Source organism: Penicilliopsis zonata (genome assembly GCF_001890105.1).
Source record: "Penicilliopsis zonata CBS 506.65 unplaced genomic scaffold ASPZOscaffold_36, whole genome shotgun sequence".
Lineage (NCBI taxonomy): Eukaryota > Fungi > Ascomycota > Eurotiomycetes > Eurotiales > Aspergillaceae > Penicilliopsis > Penicilliopsis zonata.
The window spans coordinates 42,420-69,203 of NW_019208940.1; the positions used below are offsets into that span (position 1 = coordinate 42,420).

The 26,784-nt window shown below is 38.9% G+C and overlaps 7 protein-coding genes across 7 annotated transcripts; 4 read left to right on the forward strand and 3 right to left on the reverse strand.

Moving 5' to 3' along the window:
* Positions 1–2,428: 2,428 nt before the first annotated feature.
* ASPZODRAFT_147687 (hypothetical protein) lies at positions 2,429–4,306 on the forward strand (the record flags this gene model as incomplete). Its single annotated transcript, XM_022725284.1, has 3 exons — positions 2,429–2,663; positions 2,836–2,930; positions 3,638–4,306. 3 exons carry the CDS (start codon positions 2,429–2,431, stop codon positions 4,304–4,306), a joined length of 999 nt encoding a protein of 332 aa, XP_022576713.1.
* Positions 4,307–5,565: 1,259 nt separating this feature from the next.
* On the reverse strand, positions 5,566–6,943 carry ASPZODRAFT_147688 (hypothetical protein; the record flags this gene model as incomplete). The annotated part of the gene is made up of 3 exons (XM_022725285.1): positions 5,566–6,204; positions 6,254–6,704; positions 6,888–6,943. The coding sequence occupies 3 exons, from the start codon at positions 6,941–6,943 to the stop codon at positions 5,566–5,568; spliced, it is 1,146 nt and encodes a 381-aa protein (XP_022576714.1).
* Positions 6,944–9,607: 2,664 nt separating this feature from the next.
* On the reverse strand, positions 9,608–10,893 carry ASPZODRAFT_170319 (hypothetical protein). The gene is made up of 4 exons (XM_022726939.1): positions 10,691–10,893; positions 10,456–10,618; positions 10,146–10,344; positions 9,608–10,077 (listed from the first exon to the last, which is right to left on the reverse strand). Exons 1-4 carry the CDS (start codon positions 10,824–10,826, stop codon positions 9,769–9,771), a joined length of 807 nt encoding a protein of 268 aa, XP_022576715.1. The 5' UTR covers positions 10,827–10,893; the 3' UTR covers positions 9,608–9,768.
* A 1,557-nt stretch (positions 10,894–12,450) lies between these two features.
* ASPZODRAFT_137436 (hypothetical protein) lies at positions 12,451–14,089 on the reverse strand. Its single transcript, XM_022724316.1, has 5 exons — positions 13,734–14,089; positions 13,513–13,666; positions 13,225–13,435; positions 12,906–13,158; positions 12,451–12,789 (listed from the first exon to the last, which is right to left on the reverse strand). Exons 1-5 carry the CDS (start codon positions 14,032–14,034, stop codon positions 12,776–12,778), a joined length of 933 nt encoding a protein of 310 aa, XP_022576716.1. The 5' UTR covers positions 14,035–14,089; the 3' UTR covers positions 12,451–12,775.
* A 687-nt stretch (positions 14,090–14,776) lies between these two features.
* Positions 14,777–15,364, forward strand: ASPZODRAFT_137437 (hypothetical protein). The gene is made up of 2 exons (XM_022724317.1): positions 14,777–14,894; positions 14,953–15,364. Exon 2 carries the CDS (start codon positions 14,971–14,973, stop codon positions 15,202–15,204), a length of 234 nt encoding a protein of 77 aa, XP_022576717.1. The 5' UTR covers positions 14,777–14,894; positions 14,953–14,970; the 3' UTR covers positions 15,205–15,364.
* A 702-nt stretch (positions 15,365–16,066) lies between these two features.
* ASPZODRAFT_147691 (hypothetical protein) lies at positions 16,067–17,033 on the forward strand (the record flags this gene model as incomplete). Its single annotated transcript, XM_022725286.1, has 2 exons — positions 16,067–16,419; positions 16,481–17,033. The coding sequence occupies 2 exons, from the start codon at positions 16,067–16,069 to the stop codon at positions 17,031–17,033; spliced, it is 906 nt and encodes a 301-aa protein (XP_022576718.1).
* A 501-nt stretch (positions 17,034–17,534) lies between these two features.
* ASPZODRAFT_170322 (hypothetical protein) lies at positions 17,535–18,604 on the forward strand. The gene is made up of 3 exons (XM_022726940.1): positions 17,535–18,096; positions 18,161–18,238; positions 18,300–18,604. The coding sequence occupies exons 1-3, from the start codon at positions 17,583–17,585 to the stop codon at positions 18,488–18,490; spliced, it is 783 nt and encodes a 260-aa protein (XP_022576719.1). The 5' UTR covers positions 17,535–17,582; the 3' UTR covers positions 18,491–18,604.
* The last annotated feature ends 8,180 nt before the right edge of the window (positions 18,605–26,784 follow it).

Genomic DNA, 26,784 nt, shown 5'->3' on the forward strand with positions numbered 1-26,784 from the left:
GATAATTTGGCGACATTTCCCCTTTAGGTTAGTTTCCGCCCATGCTCGGGCCCCAGGGCGGAGGTACGGAGGAGTATCTGGGGTCCCCCACACTGCAAGGGTATGGTTTATAAGATGAGAAAAGACCCTGCCAGAGAAGAAAGAAGGATGGTGAAGAGTAGAGAGCGTGTAGCCAAGATCACTGGATCTGTGACTAACCATTATCACGATGCCCTCCCTCGTCTGCAGTATACCATCCTGGGTGAAGGCGCGACAACCATCTACCTGGGGATGATCCGCCCGGCATGGCGCTGCGCAGCCTAGCGAATGTGATTGTCCCTGAGTTTTTGGAGGGAGGCAAATACTTCGGCAAGGTACAGCTAGTGTTCGCCTGGCACCTGTAGGGCTGCTATGTGGCAGAGCACTTACTCGGGTTCGGCAAAGCGTTCTGCACGACAACTATTAAACCTAAGGCTGTGGTTCAATGCTGTGCGCGAGAACACGGAGCGGCAGCATGAATTCTACAATTCGCAGGTCCAGGATGAGAGTCTCAACTCGGTCAAGGAGCGGCTGGGCATTATCGAGGGGGAATGATGGAAAAATGCGGTATCTGTCATGAGTAAGAAAGGGAGGGGTGCAAATTATGCGAGATACGCTGCTGATGAATAAGTTCCGCTATAGGGGGACGCCAGTATTACTCAGATCCGGCATATCAGAATGATGTATGGTCAGTGTGAGTATACCTTCCCCCAAGTATATACTAAGTATATGATGATACCCAATATCTAGCTTACCGTCTTTGTAAACGGGTCGAAGGACCTGACGGTGACCAGCCAATGGACCGAGGCTCAGTGGGTGGAATGGTTCAAGTATCTGTATCTTGAGGTGCTATCATATACTGATGATTAAAACCCAGATTGCTCCTCCCAATATGAATGATGCCACAGCCCTTAGTGCCTGATGTTCCTCCTTTGAGAATAAATATATAATTAATTATTCAGGATATGGTTACTTGCTTTATCAAGAGTTATGATAAAAGCAACTCACACAGCTTCCTCTACCTAGGATTGCATTATTGACTCATACAACACTGTAATATGAAGTCTATATATTGCTATATTACTAATTATCACCTGTAGTAAGAATTAATTTCATACCCAGAGACCGTTGGACACTCCTAGCCCTTCAGAGAGCTAGTGATAGAAGCAGAACGATAGTTGGACTGGGGGTGCAGGAGGTGGTGTCAACATTAAAGCAGTGAGTACCAGGGTAGTAGCTTCAGCACTAGTGATGATCAATATTACTACTATAGTAGTGTGGCCACGGTGGTGGTCTCAATAAGGGATAAGGTTGTGCTATCAATATATCATCAGATACCACTATAGAGGGCTGGTAATTTGATAGTATTTATACTTATAACTATAGGAGTGGCTGCAGTGACTATGGCAGGTGTAGCAGTAATAGTCAAAGTAGCTATTATAGAGTGAGCTTATATATATGACAGCAGTGGCATACTTATTATTAATTATTAAGAGAATATATATCTTCATCCTCTTCTGCAGAGCACTTTCGGGTGATGTCCTAGTTAAAGTATCTATAATAAGTTTAAACACAGCTGCAGTGGCAACTATGCTAGTAACTATAATATCTCTTTACCTATAATTATTATAGACTGCTAAGGTAGTGGTGGTGGTCACTACATCATACTTGGTTAAGGTTGTTAAGAAGGTGCCAGCAGTGAAAGTGATGGTGTCTATCTTATAGTCAGGAAATATTATACTATCAGAGTCCCAGGCACAGTATCCTAGAGAATCTATACATCACTACAGGGTTCATATTTATTATATGGATAGAAGCGACTGATGTCAGCAAGCCTCGTAAAGCAGGGACCTTTGTGGGAACATAAGCTGCTGCTGGGAAGAGGGGAGCACTGCTTGACCAGCAGGAATCCTACCAGAGTCAAAGGAAGATACTTTGACTCTGGTTGTAGGATTCCTAAGAATTAGGTCTCTCTCTTTAACATGCTTACACTTTTACTTATAATCATCTCTACAGGAATGGCAGACAGAGATTCCGCCCCTTTTCATTCGATCCTGTCGGCTATTATCACCACAATCAATTGATAGCCTCAACTGCTGATGAACCACGACATTCGATCATAGTAAGCGATTGGCTACCCACGATCAGGAACAGGGACTAGCAGCAGGGATTATAAATGAAAGCCCCATAATTTCGAGAATTCTTACCTATCTTACCGAGACACTAAAAATACCCTGAATGATGAGAAAACTATAATTGATCTGCCCTGATCTCTTTCCCTGCCTGTTGTTCACCACCATCATCTGTCACTCTTTTTTCCAATCTCATTGGGGTCGGTTGTGTTGTCATTATTGTCCTTAACCTGGTCTTTCATTCATTACAATAATAATACCTAATAATCCACATCGTCATGATCGGCTCTCTGCTGCGAGGATGGCTCTTTGCCTTTCTTTTAATCCAGTCCGTCTTTGCCGCGACCATTGCCCTGCCGGGATCTGGTGATACAACCACTTCATCTTCATCTTCATCTTCATCTTCATCTTCTACTCCTGTTTCCACTCCCTCGTTCACTTCCATTGCCGTTTCGGCTGCTTCCTCGGCCTATACCTCCCGTCCCTGGACGTACAGGCCTCATAGCCGCAGCCGTAAGCCCTGCCGTCCCTCATCGGCCGCCGTCTCTTCCACTCCGGTGTCGTCCCTTCCTTTCAACCCCTCGTCCCGGGTGATCCCCTCATCTGTCCACGTTTCTTCCTCGTCCATTCGTCCTTCCTCGTCCATCCGTCCTTCCTCGGTGCCCTGGGCTCTCCCCTCGTCCAGCCGTCTTCCCTCCGGCTCTCCCACTCCTTCCACCACCTTTTCCCGTCACTCCGCCTCGTGCCGCCCGGGCAGATACACTGCCAGCTCAGGAGAGGGTGCGGGTCAGACTACCCAGACTGGTGGTGCTGGTGAGGCTACTCACACTGGTGCTGGTCAGGCTACTCATACTGGTGCTGGCCAGGCTACTCATACTGGTGCTGGCCAGGCTACTCATACTGGCGGTGCCGGACAGCCCGGAAACGGCGGACACACCCTGGGCTCAACCACCTCGACCATCCTGTCCACCCGCACGGCGACCATCACGGCCTGCCCGTCGAGTGTCCCTGACTGCCCGGCGCGCGAGCGTTCGACCTACCTGACCACCGAGACCTTTGTGGTGTCCACCACCGTCTGCCCGCTCACCGAGACCGGCCGCCCGACTGCTCTGGACAACAATGGATACACCACCTCCACCGTCTTCACCACCCGCACCGCCACCGTGACGGCCTGTCCCTCCTTTGTGACCGACTGCCCTGCCAGAGAGCGCTCGACCTATCTGACCACCGAGACCATCGCTGTCTCGACCACCGTGTGCCCCTTGACCGAGACCGGCCGCCCGACTGCCCTGGAGAACAACGGATACACCACCTCAACGGTGCTGACCACCCGCACCACCACCATCACGGCCTGCCCGTCTTTCGTCACCGACTGCCCGGCCACGGAGAAGACCACCTATGCCTCCACCGAGACTCTTGTCGCCGGAACCACGGTGTACCCCGTTACCGCTGAGACGACTGGCGATCACGCCTCCTGGACCACCGAGACCCTCTACTCCACCCGCACTGCCGACCACGGTGCCCATCCCACCACCGAGACCCTGATTGTCGCTACCACCGTCTACAAGGTCTCCCCAACCGGTGGTCCTGAGGGTGTCAGCGCTGTTGGTGAGGGCTCCGGCTCTGGCTCTAGCTCTTCCGGCTCAAGCTCCGGCTCAAGCTCCGGCTCTGGCTCCGGCTCTGGCTCTAGCTCTTCCGGCTCAAGCTCCGGCTCAAGCTCTGGCTCTAGCTCCGGCTCCGGCTCTGGCTCAAGCTCCGGCTCTGGCTCAAGCTCCGGCTCTGGATCTTCCGGCTCAAGCTCCGGCTCCGGCTCCGGCTCCGGTGCTGGCTCTGTCTACACCACGACCATCTCCGTTGAGTCGTGCCCCCATGGCGGCAGCTGCACGGGATACATCAGCACGGTGACCATGACCCAGACCCGGGTCCCGATCGTCATCCCCACCGGCATCCCTCAAGGCGTGGGTGCGTATGGGAAGAACAGCACTGCCTCTTCCTCTGCCCACCCCTGGGCGCAGAGCAGCGGCCTCAAGACCGCGGTGGCCTCGTCGACCAGCACGGCGTCTACCCCGGCCTACACGGGCGCTGCCTCAGTGAACACCCGCTCGGTTGGATCGGTGGTTGGCATTCTCGCCGTCCTCCTTGCCATTCTCAACTAATCTTTCTTTCTTTCTTTCTTCCGAGATAACCTCTCGCGACAATTTCATGACCTAATTTCGGAGCTCTTTTGTGCGGAAACCTTCATGTGATATTTATGATGCATGTATTCAGGCTAGACATTTAAACTACTAGACTGTCTCTACTTAGTATCTCACATTAAGCTCTTTTAAACTATCTGTCATAATTTATAGATATGAAGTAGGGGTACAGAGTATACTTGTCTATCTGACGGTGACAGACAACTAAATGGTAGCTAAATGGTAGACAGAGATCACAAGTCTATTATGAATGTGACTATTTGAAGAAGCCGCTTCAGCACTTCCGCCCCCGCCTCCGGGGTAGTCGTAGGGTGGATATGGAGATGCGGGGATTAGCGTGGGGTTCAGTTGTACCCATACGGTAGTCGAAGTATGGAGTATTACATACTACTACTTTATAGTATTTAATGTGGCCGGACATGTCAGGAAAAGAACATATACACCCGTCTGGCCAGGTCTTACATCTTCCATGTCCTCACAGCGATTGAACCGTTTTATTTGCCGACCACGGATATCGGCTAAGAAGATGAGGCTAAAGGTGTATGATGCTATATAGCTGATTATATTCTCGCGTGTCTTATTCTATAGCTATTTATGTCTAGAGCACACTGGTACTCGATATACGGATATACTAAGCAATCCCTAAGCCACAGTAGAGATGAGAAAGCTACGACTATACTCCAGACAGCTGCTTCAACAACCAGCTCTCGCCGTCAAAAATACCACCCTCGAACCCCTGCGTCCCGTCCTCCATCCGTCTGAAGAAATATACATTTGAGATTTCCAGCCCCTCCACTCTCAAAAACAGCCAGATGATTGCACTGTCTCGCCGTTTGGAAGAGGGGGGAGGTGAGCTCCGTGATGTATGCGAGGATGTGAGCCGAAGCGGCGGCGGCAATACTCACACTGTTATGTTTGGCCATGTTGAGTTGATAATGGATATTCTTTATAGTTATGGAAGGATTAGGTTGAAAAGATGCTTGAGAATGGATTTTCAGTATCGAGAGATTTAGTGACAATTTATACTACACTTCGTCCGGGTTGTCTGAACAGCTTCGGCCGAACACAAAATTCAGCACATTCAATGTCCGAGAAGATCCGTCTCAACCAGACTATTAAAGAAGATCATCTCGCTTTCATCAAAAACCCATTCAAGGTCATGCTGGCTTTCGGGCTGTTGACCACTGGAAAAGTGCAGTACCCTGTCTATACTATTCGCTTCATTCATGGGGAGCAATGAAGAGCTCTGGTAGGACGTTGCCACTATTGCGAGCAATGCTAATGACTCCAAAGTAAGGAATCTCCAACCGTAGTCTTTCAGATACATTTCCATGGAGAAACCTTTTCAGCGTGCGGATGACGGTAATGCTCTGAGCAGTTCCCTGCTGCTTGAGCGCAGCGAATCTCTCAACCACCGCTTCTACAAGCTGGCAGTGGTCCTGTAAAGCATCATGGACTGTGATTCTAGGGGCCCCTAAAACCCCTAACAGGAGAGTGGTGGCGGCAGTGAAGGCCTGGAATTCAAGAAGCTGGGAGAAGAGCAGCGGGATATCACTGCTCGCCCGGATAGCCATCCACCGTTTGATCAACTCCCGACTTGCAGCAAAGCAGGAGATGCGCGAGTGCTTGTATCGAGCATCACTGGCCGCTCGAAGCATAAAGGAAAGACGCAGCAGCGTGGCCAGTTCGAAATGCCAGATCTGGCATATCACCCGTTCGAATACGGCAGAGGCTTCCCTGGTGCGAGTGTTGGGAATGGTGGCAGGGATCTTCCGCCAAGATGGCAACATCTGCTGGGCGAGGGACTCGAGCTGTCCACTGATTCGTTGCGTGGTGGAGAAGGAATGCGTCTGATCTTCCTGGTTGCGAGCGAGAATCGGAGATGTGATATAAATGCTTGTGGTGGACGTCTTCTGGTGACATCCAGGCATCGCCAAGAGGGACAGCAGTAGAGCCTGTGGCGAATGGGAGGCCGAGCAGAGTAGACAGATACGCGTTCCTTGGATATAAGTTAGTTCCATCCGAGTGAAGCTCATAATCCACCACCGCTTGACAAGGCAACATTCCAGCTAATTGCCGGCGTAGAGTCTTCATCTTGGAAGTGAAAGAGTGAGAGGATCGAGAAGGAGTTGCAAAAACAGGTCGAGACTCTTGTGTTGACGTGGATTCCCCTCGGTTGATGCTACCCATGAGAGACTCCAGCAGAGACTCAACCCTTTCCATGCGTTGAGTTAACGCAGAGATATTTGTATCAGATGAAGGGTCATCTATATTTTCCTGACTAAGACAGGAAGTGTTTCTTACTTCATAGCCAGCACAAATAGAGTCATCCTGAGGGATGCACTTGACCTTTCTCTTTCTGCCTGTTCCTGTTAGTTTGATTCACACTCTTCTTAATGAGGGCTTCCTATACTCCCAGCAGCTCTTTATTCCCTTCTGAACCCTTGTTCCGCCGATACTCTATAGAAAGTGGACTTCCTAACATTGCATATGAAGGCTTAGATATTGGAAAATCGGAAATTGACGAAGGGGAGAATCTTACAGATCCTGACAGTTGGACACTTGTGCCAGGCGGGGCATTCGGTCGAGTTCGGCCATCTCCGTCTTACATAGTAAATAAAATAAAACATATAATTATCCTTCTATATACTTGCGTACTATAGTGTTTACTATAGTATATACTCCTTTGCTCACGGCAGACTTGTTCCACAGGTAAGCCTTTTAATGGATGTAATACAGGAATTGTCTGTTCAAATTGCCCCTCGAATCTTCGAATCCACGATTAGGACAGGCAGGACCTGGCAGAGGCTTAATGTTGAGTTGAATTTCGAACTTTTGGATATTTTTAGCTTGTAACTTACCTAGGTTAAGGGTATTCAGGTAGTTGACTAAATTTTCTCCAAACAAGGCATATTCGACCATTAAGAATTTGAGCCAACCTTATCCAACATGTCTGCTCAAAAACCCTGCTTGCAGCTTGACAATTCCATAATCCAGCCCAAAGGAATTCATTTTGGAATTAACTAGTATCTTGGGCTTAATGAAATGGATATTGAAAAGGTATTTAGAAAGGAGTTTAACTAATTGATGAATTATTATCCAGCAGAAAGGTATCAATGCCAGTTCCTAATAGTTAATCACATTAGAATTCACCTTGAAAACACTTTAGGAAATGAGAAAACTTGATACTAATAAGTAATAGCTAGATAGTCTTGAAGTAAACATATAGGTATAATAAGATTCCGTGCAGATGGGCTGTGCAGGAATCTGCGCGAGACTCCATACCTATTAGTCGCATGTCGCCCAGTGACGTGTAGCTAGTGTGTGTAACATAGAGATGGTACTCAATAAGACTCTTAGTAGCCCCTATACTATAGTATACTAGATGTCGTGAAGCAAAGAGGAGATGTAGGGTTAAGGTGCATTGAGTATTTCAACAGCTGAAGGTATGATAGGTTGCTTAACCCTAACCCTAACCCTAGTACTAACCTACTACATAGTATCAACCAAGACCAGAATCCAACATGACCAAGTTTAGGAGGATCAAGTGTGATAAATAGCCCAGACCACATCAGTACTCCCACAAGTCACCCCCCCCCTTGGCCCTGACGAGCCCGTTCCACTGGAACAGGTTGACGGAATCATGGATGATATCAATGATATCCTGATTACCTACCCATGTTGCGCTGTTTTCAGTGATGCATGCGCCGAACGCATAGGTGCCATATTAGGCCAGCTGGCGCTGAACCTTAGGGTCAGTCATAAACCACGTACCGTTGCCGACAATATTAGTGGTGAGCTGCATATAGTTAGAGACTCTGGGCGAGCTGCCGGAGGATTAATTCTTAAAGATTAGGTCCTTGCAGATCTTGGTTAAGCTGGATGCCGCCGCAGAAGTTGCAGCACGGAAGTTAATAAGGACAGAACAGAACTTCATAATGATTTGAAGATGAACAGAGCCTATAAGAGGGCAAATACAGCTGATATCTGGTATTCTGACCAGGGGTTGAGATTTCTTTGATGGGATTCGGTTAGTAAGGGCAGGTGATGGTTCTTTTCTGGGGTATTAAATACTTTTTCAAGGCAGCACAAAATAGTCAAGTTTATCGGGCATAATGAAACAGTCATATTATCCCTGCTGGATCCGGCGTCCCCTGCAGTCTTGATACAACCAATTTGTAACGTCAGTTGCCTAATTAAGCTATATAAGTGATACCAGCTCTTAAATCAGCATCCAGGAATCCTAGCCTTTTCAAGCATCTAGAATGCCCCTTTGGTCTTGGCCATACACAATGTCAGGAATTTAGGACACCCTAGGACTACCTAAAGGCCTACTGCAGGCACAAGTAAGTGAGATACCTAGTATCTTCACTATATAGGTAGCATTCATGTCAATACACAATCTGTCTCACTGTCACAGACTAATCATAGGTGAGCTTGTATATGCATCAGACCGCTGCACTAAAGGCAAAAGACCATGATATTCTGACGGCCGGGAACTTTTAGCTGTGCTAGCCTAACATGGCTAGATAACCCCAGAATTAAAGATCTATACATATTACAGCACTTTATGTAAAGTATAGAATAACTGATCTTCCACCCTAGGAGGAAATATTTAGTATGTTACATCGAGGTAAGACAAACTATAAAAATGCGATTAGCAGAAGATTGTTTCACCAGCCTAGCATGTAACCAGACCTTTCTATTAAGATATGCAGGTCCGCGCGTTGCGCCTTGGGCTATAAATCTATATAAGCATTGTTTATGGTGCTACATACGCCTAGTATCATCTAGGTTAATCAATAGAATATCAGCTTGAGGAACCACTCTAGTAGTAAGATATTAATATAGTTTGATTTAACTTATGTGTCCCTCTTAATCAGTGTAAAAGGAAAAGAAATGCTGGCAGCTTGAAGATTACTAAAGGATGTCAGCGGGCTATATCTGGGGATACCTAGTGGCTGCAGTGGGAAGTCTCTTACTCTTTGCTACTTTGGCTGAGGCAGCGTCTATAGAAGAATCTTCTACCTTGCCATCAAGACCAACTAATATCATGCAGAGGTGCGAGAACTGGCTAAAGAATGATTAATTATATGGCTAGAGGCATTTAATTAACTTTCTTAGTGAAGAAAAATAAGGTATCAATATTAGGTAGAATTATGATTGATATAGTGTTATAAGAGTTCTGGTCATATACAACTATATAAGAAGATGACTACTAACAACTAGAGAATGAGTTTTCTAATTTGCTCAAGAGAACCTGTCACTTCTTTTCTTTATATCTAGATCAATTCCTAATGAGCTGTAGTATAAAGAAGTAGCTTTGACTATGGATCTCAAACAACCAAGCAACATCAGCATGAGCAAGCCATCAGCATTAGTAAGCCCCCTCTCCACACTTGAAAGAATCAAATTCAAACCATCTAAAGCTCATCATGACTGTCACCAGCTCCTCGGCCCCGACATTTTTTCTGCCCACAGCAGCAGCCATCGTCGTCCTTGTCACAGGCCCCTGCGCATCCGAGCGAGTATGCGCTGTAATAACCCGGCGCAATCACCGGGGGAGCTCCAGAATGAGTACCATAGTAGCAGGTGTTTGTGCGGTTCGAGTAATCCACGCTGGCACACTTGGGGATGGTAGCACAGCTGTCAATACAATCCCGGTAAGTAGGTTGGGTGTCTTCACGGAAGGAAACAGTGCCGTGTCGTTTGCCACACTCCATATGGAAGAGCTAGAAAAGCAGCCAGAGGGTCAGCTCTATACGCTCTTATCTCAAAATCAACAAGAAAGGGAGCATACCTCGCCAAATTCAGAGACATATTTTTGCCCATGTGCCGTAGGACACTCGGTCGAACACAAGACGGTCTGGTCATTGGGAGCCGGTTGAGGGGGGGGATCAATGTAGTAGAGCCAGTCATGCTCAGTATTACCACATGGAACGGTGGAGAATCCTCCATTTTGGTACATCCCACAATTTTTATGGATGTCATACGTGACACTAAGGAGATGAAATCCAGATGTCAACAAAAGCTCACAAAAGAAACTTCTCACTCTCTTTTTCAGGTTTTCTTTCTCTGTTGCATAAAATTTTAAATTCAGGGCTTCTCACCTATCGCAAAGTGGGTATGCGTCGCTTAGGCAGAGACTCAAGCATTCGTTATAAGAGGCAACGTTGCTTGCACTTCCAACGCTGGAGATGCCGCTCGGTTGGTGCGTGCAGCATTGTAAGCGGAAGAAGCCTCCATCATCGGCTTGGACAAGCTTTCCATAATCTGAAGAGACAAGCAAGTTTTTGAATTAGCAACCGATTCTAGCGGGGGAAAATATGTCCTGCTAATACGAACCGCCTGGGCAGGATGGGTTGGTAACAACGTCTTTGATGTCAGGCTCTTCTGTAAAGAGGGGGCTGACACAGCGACTCTGGCCGTGGACCAAGTTAAATACGAAAGGCAACAACAGAAGAGCTGACTTGGGCGCCATTGTACTGAGGCTTTCTTCAGAGCAGGGATGTAGGAAAAGGAAATCGAGGCAGAGCTGCGGAGTCCGCCCCGTATTTGAACGAAAACTAAGCAAAGGAATAGTAAGAATAATGCAGAATTGGCTACCCTAGAGGAAGCTGGATGATATCGATGAAGAACCGGTGACCGGGATTGGGCATGCACAGGAGGGGTTAGTTGGGATCGTCGTTTACGTCGCAAGCTGCCACTGTGATGCAGTCAACTATGAACCTGTGCATATTTGAGTCATCTGCAAGCAAAGTCCCACAACTGATTGAGCTGTATTGACAGCTAGATTTGCTTTTTCCATTTTCGAGTCCCGGTTAGATCGCCAGTTTGGGCTTTGTACCACAGTAAAATCAGTCAATATGTCATGAATTCCTGAGTGCTGGGAGACACTTCCTGTGAGGATCAATAGCCTTGCTGCAATCCACTGCCGATCTGCGGGGAGTACATGCCATAGACACAGACAGCCATCGGCAACCGGGACCTTGGATAGGGATGTTTGAAAATAGGCGGCTAGCTGAAATGATCGCTCATAAGTGGATAACTCCAAGCCTGCATCCTCCACTTGAGGGGGGGGTTAGAAAACAGTTGCACAACAGCATGCATGTAGTCAATCTATCAAAGATCTGAAGAGTCCACGCATTTCTGGAATGTGGGAGGTCATATGTAGAGGAAGTGGCAGGCTGGGGAAGCCGATTTCCTTAGGTGACACATGCAGGACGGGATACAGTTGGAGTTTACAGCTAGTCAATGAGATTACATGACTATAACTTCAAATTACTCCATACTGGAATGTGGCTTTGAGTCAGCACAAGGAGGGCGGGATAAAGCGGTCTGATGGTCTTGAATGTCTTCGACAACCTTGCATATCGGTACTGGTATAGTATGGTAATAGAGACAGGATACCTTACCTGTATGTAATATCAATAGATGTAATGACCAGGTATTACCTGTCCTGCATCTAGATAGGTACTCCGTATACCATCCAACTATACGTCTCAAGGGTTCAGCAAGGATCCCTCCACAATCACTGCAAAGCGACTGTCTCAATGACCAATCTACACCAGGATCTATTAAATAGTCTCATTCTTACTGAGCCCAATGTTCTGAAAAAAATGCACCTCACCAGACTAGTTGAAGCATGCATCAGCAAATAGAATTCTGCTGCCGTAGCGGTAGATAGTGGCCGAGATAGGACCTTGAACTAAGACAGACCGCTGTGGTACGTAGTGTAGCACAAGATGCAGAACTCTATTCTTTACTCCGCAAGGTGAGATATTGCATCTTATTGAATGTGTGGTGCTTTATTGAAGCTGTTATCTTTTGGAAGACCATGTGGAGCAATTGATTGAAACTAGAGGATATATGACACATTTTGGAGAGGAGAAGCCTGCCGAGGAATGGGAAACAATAGATACTATGTAGTGGACTGATGCCCAGAATGTTACTCCTTAAAAGTGTTTCAAATATCAAGGAATAGATTATATATAAAAATGAATCCAAAAGATAGGAAGAGGATTTCGTAAACAATAACAGATTCTGCGACATTCAATTTAGACTAGAGAGAGAGTATATAGAGACAACTGATCTTCGATATAGAGTGATAAGCTAAAAAGGAAATAGAAGATGGAGATTCAACGACACCCACTAAATGCTGACTGCTTCACAAATTCCCGATTGAGCATCATGAAATTTGGTCATCAGGCAGGGATCAAGTTGAAATGTCCTTGGGCTACATTGTCAGTGATGATCTGCGCCTGGGAATAATCCTTTGTGTATCCGCCACAGAGACCATCACTTGGGCGGAACTCAGACCATACACAAGGGGCGTGGTTTTGACAGTGCTGGATACACTCTTCCATACTGCTGGCTGTAGGCAAATCATGCCTGGAGCCCCCATTTACCCACCCATCAACATAGGAACACTTAATTTGCCACTCCTGGGAGTTGACTGTCAGCTTGGTGTTGTGCAGTTGCGGACATGGCTGTCCCGGTGGCAGCGGCAAAACGATGGGCGGAGGTGGAGGAGGTGGAGGAGTTTCAGGTTCAGACGGACCTGGAGATTCTGGCTTTGGATAGTCACAACAGGCTCCAGCACAGCCCATAGAGTAGGCACTGCTGAACCCTGGAGCGTCAATAGTGGGCTCACCACCGTGATCACCCAGATAGCAGCGTTTGGTACGGCGATGGTAGTCAACACTACGGCACTGCACAAGCTTGCCGCAGTAGTCCATACACTGTTCCCAAGAGTCAACCTGTTCCATGACAGCCTCGGTGCCATGTCGTTTGCCGCAGACCATGCGGAAACTCTATCATGAAAAAGAGGGTTAGATCAGCCATATTCAAATTTCAGGTTTCTATGGAATAAACCATACCTCGCCGTAAGGTGTGTTATACACCTGGTTGTTAGATCCAGGACATTCCGTTGAACAGAGCTTGATCTCATCATCCGGGTGATCGGCAGTCGGAGGGTCAACAAGGAAGGCATAGTGATATTTCGAATGGTCAATGGTCAAGAAGTCTCCCGTTCCGAAGAAGATGCAGGTATCAGTATCTCCAGGAGCGGGGTTAGAGTCAAACCCAACACTGTATGTTCACCATCTCTGATTAGGGCACGCGTCTTGTGGAAGGGCAATGGAAAGGGAGATGGAGGGAGAGCCAACCTTCTGCATCGACCAGAGGGCTCCTGGGCACAGGCATCCATACATGCTCCAAAGTTATCTGCCCAGAGACCGAAGATAGGACCAGTTGGGACCTCAGTACAGCATTGGATGTAGAAGTGGTGACCATCAGATGCTTCATAGAGATGTCCATTGTCTATGTGGGGGAGAATTTAGTCATTATCAATGAGGGGATGAAAGTTCAATAGAGAGATCTCGCTTACTTGCAGCACAATCATATTGTTTGCCTGCTGTAGGGGACATATTTTGGACAGTCTCACGCACGGCAGGACAAGTACTGCCGCCATCAAAGTCCCCGGAGTCATCATCCTCGAAATCGCCAGAATCATCGTCATCAAAGTCGCCGGAGTCATCATCATCAAAGTCTCCAGTATCATCGTCGCCAAAGTCCCCAGAATCATCGTCACCAAAGTCCCCCGAGTCCTGTGCAGCTACCATCATTGCCAGCAGCATCAAGACACCAAGAACCAGAATGGCCCTTCCGAAGGGTGTCCATGCTTTCATGATGACAACCGAAGAAGAAGGTTTTGGTTAAAACTTATGAGAAAAAAGATAGCAGTCGGCATGTATAGATGAGAGAGGGAAGCCTGAAAATGGTTTGTAGTCGGGAAATGACAGTTATAAATTCTGCCGTAGGTGGTTCCAATAGAACAAGAGAAACATCGCCTGAAGAAGACCTTGCCTTGCCAGTGATCCAAAAAGGTGGAGATGTTGGCTTGCATCATTCAATCATCCTCTACGTTGCAGTGCCTTCAGTCTATTTCCGTCTACTCTGAATAGCACAGTTCGGAGACGCAGATCCTCAGCTCCATTGTGAAACCTAACCATACGTTGCTATACCGAATTGCATCCCATACTTGACGTTTTCCAGCCAAGAATCCATCTCCACCCCCTGTCCTTGTGGATACATCCCTAAGACGCTGCTGCTGCTGCTGCTTACAAACTATATTTCCCTTCTATTGAGTCATGAGATGCATTGATTGGATTCTCAACAAAAGCTGTGTCACGGGAAAGGTCCTGCCGAGAATGCAATTCAATAGAGGGACTGGGCCCTAAAGGGAAAAGAAGATAGTCATGTAACCAGCAGATGCAGGGCATACACTTGTTGTGGTATTTTATTTGCTGTTCCATACATACATACTGCAATACATCCCAATCCATGACAATACCAGAAACCATACGGGGTACCATCACTATAAATCAGCTGGCCTTGCAGTGGGAATAGCTTTGAAGTAGGCGAGTTGATCTCAAGACAAGGTCCTACTTTCAATCCATAATCCTTTGTGACTTCCATCCCAAAGAGTCTCTTCATTCTCCTTGATCAGCAGCAAGGAAACGTTTCTTCGCCTTGATTTCTCCCAAAGGTATATTCTCTCTTATCTATCTTTGGCCAACACATTCAGACTGATATATCTTCAAAAGACTTTTCAATCCTCCAAAATGCGTCTTGCAGCAGTCTCACTGGCGGTTGTCGCCCTAACCCCTGGAGCTTCCGCCTTTTTCTTCCGAATGCCATGGATACCACTTACAAAGATCCCCGTCCCTTCTAGCGGTGGCAGCGGAAGTACACCATGCGCAGTCTACAACAACAATCCGAACTTTGCCTCTTGTAGCTCGGCCGGTGGATTATTCCCAGCCTTTGATTCCAATGGGGCGTTCCAAGGCTGTCTATGAAGGGAGCACGCAATACAAGATAAAGAGAGGTTTCTTTTGGCTGCTTGGTTGAATTGGTTCAGGATCAGTGTTTATCTTGATTTGTTATGTTAATCTGCTTTTTTGGTTTACTTGGAAGGATGGGTAGTTTAAGAATTGGCACAATGAATGGCAAGACCCTATTTTCGATGACTATCTACAGTAGTTGAAAAATATGCCTGGTTTATACATTACTTTTTTTTTACCATAAACTTGGCTAAGTGATGTAGAATAGTTACTCCATGGCAAGTGTCAGCGCCTCATTACATATCTGGCTATTCTCTTGACTGAATTACTTGGAATCGACGGCCTAAGGACCCAGGCAGTGTCTGGTATCTGTAACGTATGCACTATTCCTGTACCACTGTACTAAATTACCTTGTTGTGATACCGTATATGACAAGAAGCTTCTGACACCCAGGAACACTATGTATCCCGCATATGCTGTACTCTTGATGTATCTAGGTATGTGGGATTTCTGCAGCATGACTACCTGTGTGCTTGAGACATGGCTAACTAGATAGAAATCAATGAATAAGCCAAGCCATCCCTGTATAAAAATGGTCCCAGCTCTCTAGCTTCCCCACCATGCACTCAACTGACATATTGTTACACCAGCTAATCTATCGTGGTATCGGCCTATGCATCATTTGCCAAGCATATGCAGGCCTGAGACGTCCTTCGACAGATCCAAAATGTTGGGGTGAAGGGCCTCTCGCTGTTTCTCGACGGCGTTGGAAAGAGTCAACACTGTGCAATCTTCTATTCTGTTCTGTTCTTTCGTGTGTCTCTTCAGCTTTCTGGCCTCTACCATATCGTACACCCCGAAGGGCTATCACGTTCAATGTCTTCCATCATCCAAGCCCAAGGCATCCTCCCGTTGTTTCTCAACGTCTCAACGTCGCTAGGCTCGGGTTTGATTATCCATGGGATTTCCCTCGGCGATGGGAACCAATTCTTCTCCCTAGGAGAGAAGATTCCCGCCGTTGCAACCAGCGCATCAGTCCAAACGCACACCCCAGACAGCACTTTGTCTCCTCAACATCCAGCCAACTTCCTGGAGTTTGTGCAGCCCGATCAGTCGATTGAGTGTCCTGAGCATGATTTCCAGGCATACCTTATCGCCGAGAGTCCGCGGATGATCTATATCGAATCTTTCCTGAGTGAGGAGGAAAGACAGCATGTAATGGCGATCAGGTAGGCTCATGGATAATGGTCTTTTCACGCAAGTACAGTCTACTAAATCACCAAACCACAGCAACCCATACTACACTCCTGCCATGGTGTACAACACCGAGACCGATACAGCGACAGCAGAAGGGGGATACCGGCGTAGTGAAACGGCTATATTGCCGCGCGACTCGACCGTCAAATGCATTGAAAGACGTGCGCAGTCACTGCAGCAGTGGACAAACATGGCCCTTGAGCCTCTTTCGGTCCAACGATACCAAAAGGACGGATACTTTGTTCACCATCATGACGGATTCGGCGACTCTCTCCCCAACCGCATGTCGACCTTTAATGTCTGGCTGGACGGCAACTGCACCGGGGGCGGCACCCATTTCCCCATGATTCCCCGGTGGGAGGACCCGGCCCTGTGCGCTTTTCTTGACTGTGAGGCTGCGGAGAATGGGACGGTGTTCAAACCGATTGCTGGCAATGCGCTGTTCTGGCAGAACGTTGCCCCAGACGGCAAGGCGTATGAAGAGATGGTCCATGCCGGGCTTGTCGTGCTGGAAGGGACGAAGATCGGGCTGAATATCTGGAGTTGGGTGTTTCCCAACGGCGACTTTCGAGGACAGTCGATATAGAAACTCCACAGGCGTCTCAGAATATACTCAATATCCAACTGTAATTGCTGTCACTTCAATCTAGTGGTATTTAGGAATATATCAAACTCAACTTTATCCTCTTGGACAAGTGACGGGGCATACATTTCCCCCGGTCTTCCAGTAGAGCTCGAAACAACATTCCAGCTATGTAACCAGGTGGTACAAAATAAAAGTCTATTATGATCTCCTAGCATAAGAAGCAATTCACTATACTATTGCTTCGGTGTAACTTGAAATCCACATGTGAAAAACAAATGTCTCTCTCGTACTCATGCAGTGTAACTGGGGGTGGATACAGAGTAATATGTATCAAGCGAAAATATCAATTGATCATCTGGGAAGACACCCTCAAAGTGATCGGCTGGAGGATGTAACCCTGGGAGGAGCATGCAGCGGCCGAGTAGCTGATCTCTCAGCCAAATGAGATATAAGAGTATGAATTCCTCCACCTGGCCCTTATTCTTCTCTGCTCCTCACAATCCCATTGTTTCACTCTCCATTGTCACGATCATCTGCTCATTTTCAAAGATGAGGGTCTCTGTCCTGCTCCCCCTGTTGCCTCTGCTGGTGGCTGGCCAAACGACGCCCCAGCAGGAATACGATAGCCTGTGTGGTGCCGGCCAAACCACAGGCACCACCACCCTGGGTGGTGCACAGTACACATACCACTGCAACATGCGGGCATCGAACGGAGACAACGCTGGGATGACTTCTGGAGTGAACACTCCGGCTGACTGTGCTTCGCGCGCGGCAGGTAACAGCGCTCTTGCCGGAGTCTCCTGGACAAGAGGCGGAAAATGTGTGGTTGCAAACAGCGGTCCTCCCGTGCCCCAGGCGAATACCATCTTCTTTGAAAAGGTGGTCACTCCTACCTCTCCATGTTGTCAGGAGCGAGACGATTGCCGGACCCAGCTCCAGGCCTGTGAAACTGCCAGAGATCAATATAAGACCGAGCGTGATCAATTCAAGGCCGAACGTGATACTTGTCGGGCAGGAGGCAGCACCACTCCACCGGTTACCGGCGGTGGTTCAGTGCCAGACTGTAGGTCTCCTCCCTGTTTCCTCACTGCATGGTCGCAATCACAGCGAGCTAATATCAACGACAGGTCGAGGGCAGACTGGAAATGCTGCTTATACTGGCCAGTCTCAAGCAGGGTCTTTGTGGAGTGTCAACTGTAATATGGGTAAGTTCGTTCGGAATCTACATCAGTGCCAATTGGCTAACTCGATACTTCCTTGTCATAGCTGGCGGCACCGGACTCATTACCAGGCCTGGCCTGACAGTTCCTAGCCTGAAGGAGTGTGTTGATGCATGTGCAGCGCAGGCAACTTGCAAGGTGGCTACTGTGTTACCGCAAGCGAGAAACAACTGTCTACTGTACACCACCCAGTCGGCCTACAGAGCGCAGACCGGAGCCCACATTGCAGTGAGATGATGAGATGGAAATATCCTTCCCGGGCTGCTGAGCAGTAAAGTTGTGCAGAGCCGAGCAACATGCCGATCAATATATTCTACAGTACTTGATAGCTTCTCAAGTAGTGAGCTAGGCAATATAAAATATCGTTTTGCTTCTTCTATATCATGATATTCTATCGTTCTTTTCCTATTAATTTATAATTCAATCTACCGATTCAGAATATTAGAGGTGAATAGCAGGCAGGCGAGGGCAGGCAAAACAGGGGAGGAGAGAAGTATAAGGCCGCGGGGGAGATGATATAGAGTTTATTAACAAGGGGGTTCTCTTCCAGTTATAGAATGGAATACCTGGCTTGATATGTATTAGATAGTATTTTGAAGATATTGCCTATCTATATCCCTTCATAAAGATCTTCTACACTATATTAAACTTCTCATAGAGCAGGCACAGTTGTGTTCTATATTTATATTATTATCTAGATGTCTAGGCTGATCAAGTCGAGTACTCACTATAGTCAAGTCCACTGTTATCTCGCTGGCCTTGGTAAGACGGTATACTTGATGACTTTTTAGTTCTAGTTTAGACTGCTTCAGCTTCAAGTGGGATGTATAATCTCTGTAGGGCTCAGATTCAGGGGTCTAATGGTAGGTTCTCATTCGGGCTTTGCTCTCATGTTCATTGCAATAAAGAAGCACTGTAGCAGTAAAGGAGGGTCTAGAGCCACATTATACAGCTTATTTACTTACAATAAGCGTCTTTTCTTCAACTAGGAGATGGTTCTCCTGGTGGAAGGTTTTAGAAGATTAATGAGATCATATTACTAGGGGCCACAGCGATATTGAACCCAGGAGCGTGGTTTCATCTGCATGAAATTAGCTGAGCTGGTGAAGGACGAGTATACAGGTCAGGTGCCCTCTGAAATTAGTGCGGCGCCCCTCTAACCTAATTGGGAACGCCTTGGCAACGGGGCAGGGCATCTCAATATTTAAATACCTATACTTTTCAGGTGAAATTTAATTTCCTTCTTAATTCCTTTTTAATTTATTATAATAATAATAAAAAAGACTAAATACTTCTTAACTACTTTCTAACTACCCCTTAACTACTTCTTTATTATTTTATAATTTTAAAGATAGAACACCATGCCTAGATAAATATCTTTAATATTATTAAAGATAATATTTCTCTTATTTAAGAATATAAAATATAAAATAGATTATTTATAAAATATACTAAATATTTTATAAGTACTTAATAAGTACTTAATAACTACTTATTAATTATTTATTTAAGAACCTAAACCTATAGCTTAAATTATATTAACTAATATAAAAGTAAATTCTCTTAAGATATTATATCTAGAATATACTTAAGACCTTCTAGAATATTTAAGAAGTAATTTATTAGGATATATTTATATAATATTAATTAAGGATAAATCTTAAGAAGAAGTAGAATAACTTATTTAAGAGATAAAATAAAATATCTTCTTAAGTACTTAATAAGTACTTAATAAGTACCTAAGAAATATTTATTAAATATGAAAATATTAATTATAAATTAGATTTAATACTATTAAGCTAATAAATAAGGGGTAAAAAAGATTAACTATTCTTTTTTAAATTGCCTAGTTTATAAATGATTATAGACTTATTCTAGTATTTTAGTTTATAAATACTTAAAACCAAGTCTTTAAACCCTACACTATAGAAACCTAGTCAGAAATTTAATATATATAATAATATATTAAATTACTAGAAAATAATGTGACAAAACATAATATATATAGATAAGTAATAGTTAAGTAGTTTAAGTACTTTATAAGTACTTAATAATTATTATTTAAGTACTTTATAAAAAAAGAAATATAGTTAATATATTTAGTTTATATTAGTTAAAGAGGTTATTCTTTTAATAGAGCCTATATCTTAAGATACTCCCTTTATATAAACTAATTTTTTAAAGATATTACTATATAATAAGTAAAAGATTAATTATTATAAATACTTATTAAATACTTATTAATTATCTAGTAAGTACTTAAAAAGTAGTAAAATAAAAGTGATTTATTAATATATATTTTTAGAATATAAATAATAAGTATTAATTATTTATTAATTATATAAATAGAAGATTAGTATTTCTATAAAAATATTATTATAATTTTATTAAAGGCTATAATAATATTAATCTTTAGTTTTTTAAGAGACTATTTAATAATTTAATTATACCTTCTTAAAAAGAGTATAGAATAATTAAGCTATAAATAATAAAATAAAGGTTTTATAGTAAGTACTATTTAAGTACTTAAGGAGTACTTTAAAGATACTCTCTAAATACTTATAGAATATTTTTTAATTATTAACTTAATTTTTTAGATAGTAATTATATTTAAGGATTAAGAAAATTTTAATATCTTAAATATAATATTACTTTTATTATATTTATACTAATTAATATTCTTAAAGTTCTTTATATTTTTTTTATTTTATATAGGATTTATTAATATCCTCCTTCACCACCTTATAAACCAATAGAAATGATTATAAAGGGGATTATATGGATTATAAAAAAAATAAATAATCCTAATATAATATTAAGTAAGAAATACTTTTATACTATTAGATATATATTTTTTTAATAATTCTTAATTATTTATTAACAACTTTTTAATTATTTATTAACTACCTTTTAACTACTTATAATATAATTTATTTAAAGTCTTAAACTTAAATTATTTTATTATTACTATAATTCTTTTATATCTATAGAAATATATATATCTTTTTTAAATCTTAATTAAATCTCTATAATTATTTAAAAGTAATAGCTTTTAATATATCTAGTAGGGTAGTATTATAATAATATTATATATCTTTATAATATTAAGCTATTTTTAAGAATAAGTTTATATTAAGTATTCTCTTAATATTTAATCACTACTTAGAGGCTACTCTTTAAGTACTTATTAATTTTTTTTTATTTAATTTAAAAATATATTTAAGAGAAGTATTTTAAAAATAACTAAATAATAATTATTTATATTTATAAAAAATAAATAGAACTTCTTACTATTTTAACCTTATTTAATATTAATATATTATATAAATATCTATAAGAAAGAGATATAAATAAGGTTATTTTTATAACTTATCTATAATCTTATATAAAAGATAAGTATTTAATAACTATTTAATTATTAGTTCCTAATTACTTAAAAAGTCCTTATCTAATATTTAAGTATAGTTATTATACTTCTTTAGGTTTTTATTAATTAAGAGATAGTAGAAGACTATTATCTCTTATTTAAAAAAGTATTTTCTCTTTTAAATAAAGTTACTAGGTAATTAATTAAATTTAATTTAATTTATAGAAATAAGATCTAGGTAATTATTATTAATATAGATAATAAATAATATATTAATAAGTTAATAATAAAAAGTACTTTTTAAGTACTAGAGAAGTACTCCTTAAGCACTAGATAAGTACTTAAGAAGTATTAAACTAAAAACTTTTAGATTTAGATTAGTGTGATATTTGAAAGCTAAGTCTTTTTCTAAGAAATCTCTATTTATTACTACTATAGGTTTAAGGGGAGGTATTTATATATCTCCCCTTAGCCTATTAGAGTAGAGTAATTAAGTAGTAATAGAACTTTATAGAATCTATTAATCCTTAGATTAAAGTAAGAACTTATATATAATACTCTATTATAATTAGGGGATCTTAGTAGAGTATATATATTATAGTTAGTAAATACCTTAATATATATTAAGATAATTCTATTTAATATAATTTAGGAGAGTAATTATAATATTATTTATAATATTATATATTTTTTTACTTAACTTAAGCTTTATTTATAAAGCTTTTAGATCTATATATAGTAATAATTACCTCCCTAATTAACTAATAGAAGTATTAAATTACTTAAATAAAGACTTACTCTTTAATCTTTTACTATTTAAGGTTAATTAATAGGGGCAGCTAGTCCTAGGCTATAAGGATATAATTAATAGCTACTATTATTAAATAATCTATTAATTTCTTTATTTATAATAAGATATATCTTTTTTATTTTATTATTAATAATCTTTTTCTTTTTTTTCTTTTCTTTTTTTTTATTTCTCTCTTCTTTTTTTTATTAAGTATAATAAGAGTATTCTTTATAATATTATATAAGAGTCCTTTATTATTTAAGTTCTTCTCTAAGAAGGACTTATACTTTACTTTTATTACTTTTTTTACTACTTACTCTTAAATATTTATTACTTAAGATTATATTATTATTATATTATTTTTTTTATTTATAGTAATAAGTCTACTTTTAAGGTTTTATTAGCTATTTATTATTCTTAATATATTATAAATTATAATAATTATAGAATTATTATTTATTATAAGTTTTCTTTTCTCTAGTATTAGTTACCTAAAGTTATTAATATATTAGTAAAAACTAATTTATTATTAAAGATATATATAACTATCTTTAATAATTATAAGCTTATTTAACTTTTCTTATTTATTTAGTTATATAAGGACTTCTTCTATAATAACTAGAGCCTTATATTAAGTTATATATTTAAGCTATTAATAATAATTATCTTTAAGTAGGGTAATATTACTACTACTCTTTATTTAAAATATATTTATAAAAATAATCTATAAACTACTTATATTATTTTACTTATTAAGGAGAGTAAGGATAATAAATATTATATTTAATATTTAAAAGCTTATATAAACTATTTATTTTATAATAAGAATATTAAGTATACCTTATATAAGTCTTTCTTTATTTATTTATTATTCTCTTACTAATTATAATATAGGTCTTAATTATTATAGTAATAAGAAGTAAAAGAAGAAGGATTAATAGAAGAAGTAGTAATAAAATAAAAGAAAAGAGAAGAAGAAGCCTATAGCTACTTTATTCTTTATTCTTATTTTTAATCTATCTTTTTTAGTTATTCTTTTTATAATCCTTTTTATCCTCTTTAGTCTATTTATTACTATTAATTTATTAATTATTATTATATTAATAAGTCCTCTAGTTTTTCTTAAGATATTAGGTGCTCTTATACTAGACTATTTATTAATCTTTATTAATATTTTAGGTTTTACTCTATTTAGGCTTTTACTTTATTATATAATAGTATCTTAAAAGAAGGTAGTATACTATTTAGGCTATTTTTTAATATATATCCCTAATTTTAAGGAATAAATAGTTTAGGAGTATATTAATACTTATTAAAAGAAATAACTTAATAGTATTAATAAGATTATTAATATAAGGAATACCCTTATTATTCCTTTTCTACTCTTAAATATAGATTTTAATAATTTATTAAAGATTTATTAAGCTATTATTAATATATATTATTAGATTATAGCTTTAGAGGCTTATAAGGTAGTATTAGTATTAACTACTATTATAATAAAGATTAAAAAGAATTTATAAAGAATATATCCTTTATTTTTAAAGAAGTATTATTATAATAAGTAATTAATATTTATATCTTAAGATCTTATTATTAGCTCTTTATAGTTAGTCTCTTTTTTTAGTAAACTCTATAATAAAGTTCTTCTTAATATCTTTTAGTACTCTTTAAGGGGTGATTCTTTTACCTCTTATTTATATAATTAAGTATAAGCCTCTTCTTTTATTCTTTACCTTTTTATCTTATCTTATAATTAATTAGATAACTATTATAAATAATTTATTAAAGTTAATACTATTCTAGATATTAGTATCTTATAGTCTAGGATTAGTTTTTTAGTTATTACTATTACTATAGTTATCTTTAGATATATTATTATTAAATATTATTTTCTTAAATACCTCTTATTTAAAGGTGCTTCCTAAAGAGATTAATATTATTCTCTATTAGCCTTTTTATTATTAAGTTATTAATTTTATTAAAAAGTTTTACTTCCTTTATTATACCTTATATTAAGCTTTTTTAATTATATACTTAATAATAATATTATTATTAATATCTTTATTAATCTCTTTCTTCTTTATCTTTAAGTATTCCCTTAAATACTTCACTATTTATTATCTCTCTACTACTTCTTATTTTTTTTTTATAATTATTAACAGCTCTTTATAAGAAAGTAGTAGTAATTTTTATTTTTTTAGGATTTTCTTTACTTTAATTAAATATTATAATATTATACTCTATTAATATAATATCTATTATATTACTACTAATATCTATAATTAGTCTAGTTTATCTATCTTAGTAGTGATTAATTACTAATTATTAATTAAGTTTTATAGTACTTATTTATTAGGTTCCTTAAGGGTATATATATTTAAAAGATATATCTTTAATACTCTATATAATCTAAACTACTTACTCTCTAGCTTTTTTAGTAATTTATTCTTAACTAGCACCTAATTATCTTTTTTAAAACCTATTTTTATTACTAGGCTATTATATATTATCTTTATTTTTATTATATAGTTTAATAATAGCTTATTTATTAATAATTAAATATAATTAATATATTAAAGTTACTCCTCTACCTTTATAAGATTATTATTTATTAATCTCTTATTATTATTACTTAAGATATAAGAGTTAATACTATATAGAAGATAAAAGAGGCTTTTTCTTATTATTATATAGATTTATATATATATAGTAAAAAGGGCCTATAGGAGGTATTTATCCTAGATCTTTATTAATATCCTTATAATATATTTTATAAGTATTTAATCTAGGAGGCTATTAAGGTTCTTAACCTTACTATTTATTTATAAGTAATATAGTATTATTATCTAGTACCTTATTTATAGGATTTTTAAATAGTATTAAACTACTATTATTAATAAGTTTAGTCTATTATTTAAAAAGAGCTTATAAAGGGCACTATAATTTATAAAGATTTTATTATATAAAAATTTAATAATTACCTCTATTATGCCTTTTAAAACTATATAGGCTATTAACTAATCTATTATATATTTAATTACTATAATAATCTACTAATTATTATTAAGGGTTAATAATAGAGGTTTAATTAAGTTAATAGCTTATTTCTTAAATAGTAAGATTATTATTAATAAATTAAGATGTCTATATTAGAGGTCCTCCTATAAACCCTATAATATCTAATATATAAGATAGTCTTAAATATATTACTTAATATTCTTCTATATTATTAGCTATTATCCTTATAATTAGATAATATCTATAAGTTTTAGGTGCCTAAAGTATTTAAATTTATTATATATTTATCTAATAAAGTTAGTATAAAAAGAGACTAAAAGATATAGTACTTTATAGTTATTATAAACTTATCTTAGCTTATTATTATTCTCTTCTATTAAGTAGAAGTTAAAAGTTATTATCTTAATTATATATTAAAGGCCTTAATATATAAGTACTTCTCTTATTATAAAATATATTATTATAGCTTTTAATTATTTCTTTTTTAAGTACTCTTAAAGTACTAATAGTAAGGTTATAAATATTTATTATTATTCTTATTAAATTATATCTTTTATTTTATCTTTAGGCTTATCTTTAATAAAGTTAAATAAATAACTAATAATATTAAGAATAACTACTTTTATCCCTTTTTAATAATAAATCTTTAAATTATATTTATTAAATTTATTAATCTATTATATAAGTCTCTTAAAGTATATCTTTATTATTAATAAGTATTATAAGCTTTTATAATCTATAATAATAGTTATAATAATATTATTTTTAATATAATAGTCTTAAGCTTATAATATTTTCTTTATTATTAATAGCTCTTTTTTCTATATTAAGTAGTTCTACTCTATAAAAGATAGTTTTTACTTATTTAATATAATAAGATAATTAATATTATCTTTTATTATTTATAAAAGAATTATATTAATAGCCTACTTAGAAGTATTTATCTTAATATAGAACTCCCTTTTTTAGTCTAGTAAATAAAGTATTAAAATAGTTATTAAGGCTTTCTTTATTACTTAAAAAATAGTCTTATATAATATAATCTATATAATAAGTTAAAACTTCTTTATATATAACTTAGTATTTAATTCTTTTAATAAATTATATAAGGATATAGTAATATATATAAACCTTTATATAAATTATTAGTAATAAATAGCTAATCCTAGAAATTAATAAATCTTATAGATATTTTAGGGTTTTAGCTAGTTTAATATTATATTAATTTTCTTAAGTATAAATAATATTTAGCCTCTTTTTATAATATACTTATAAAACTCTAGCTTCTTTATAGTAAACTTATATTTTAATACTTAAATATATAATTAATATCTCTTTAAGGTAATAAAGACT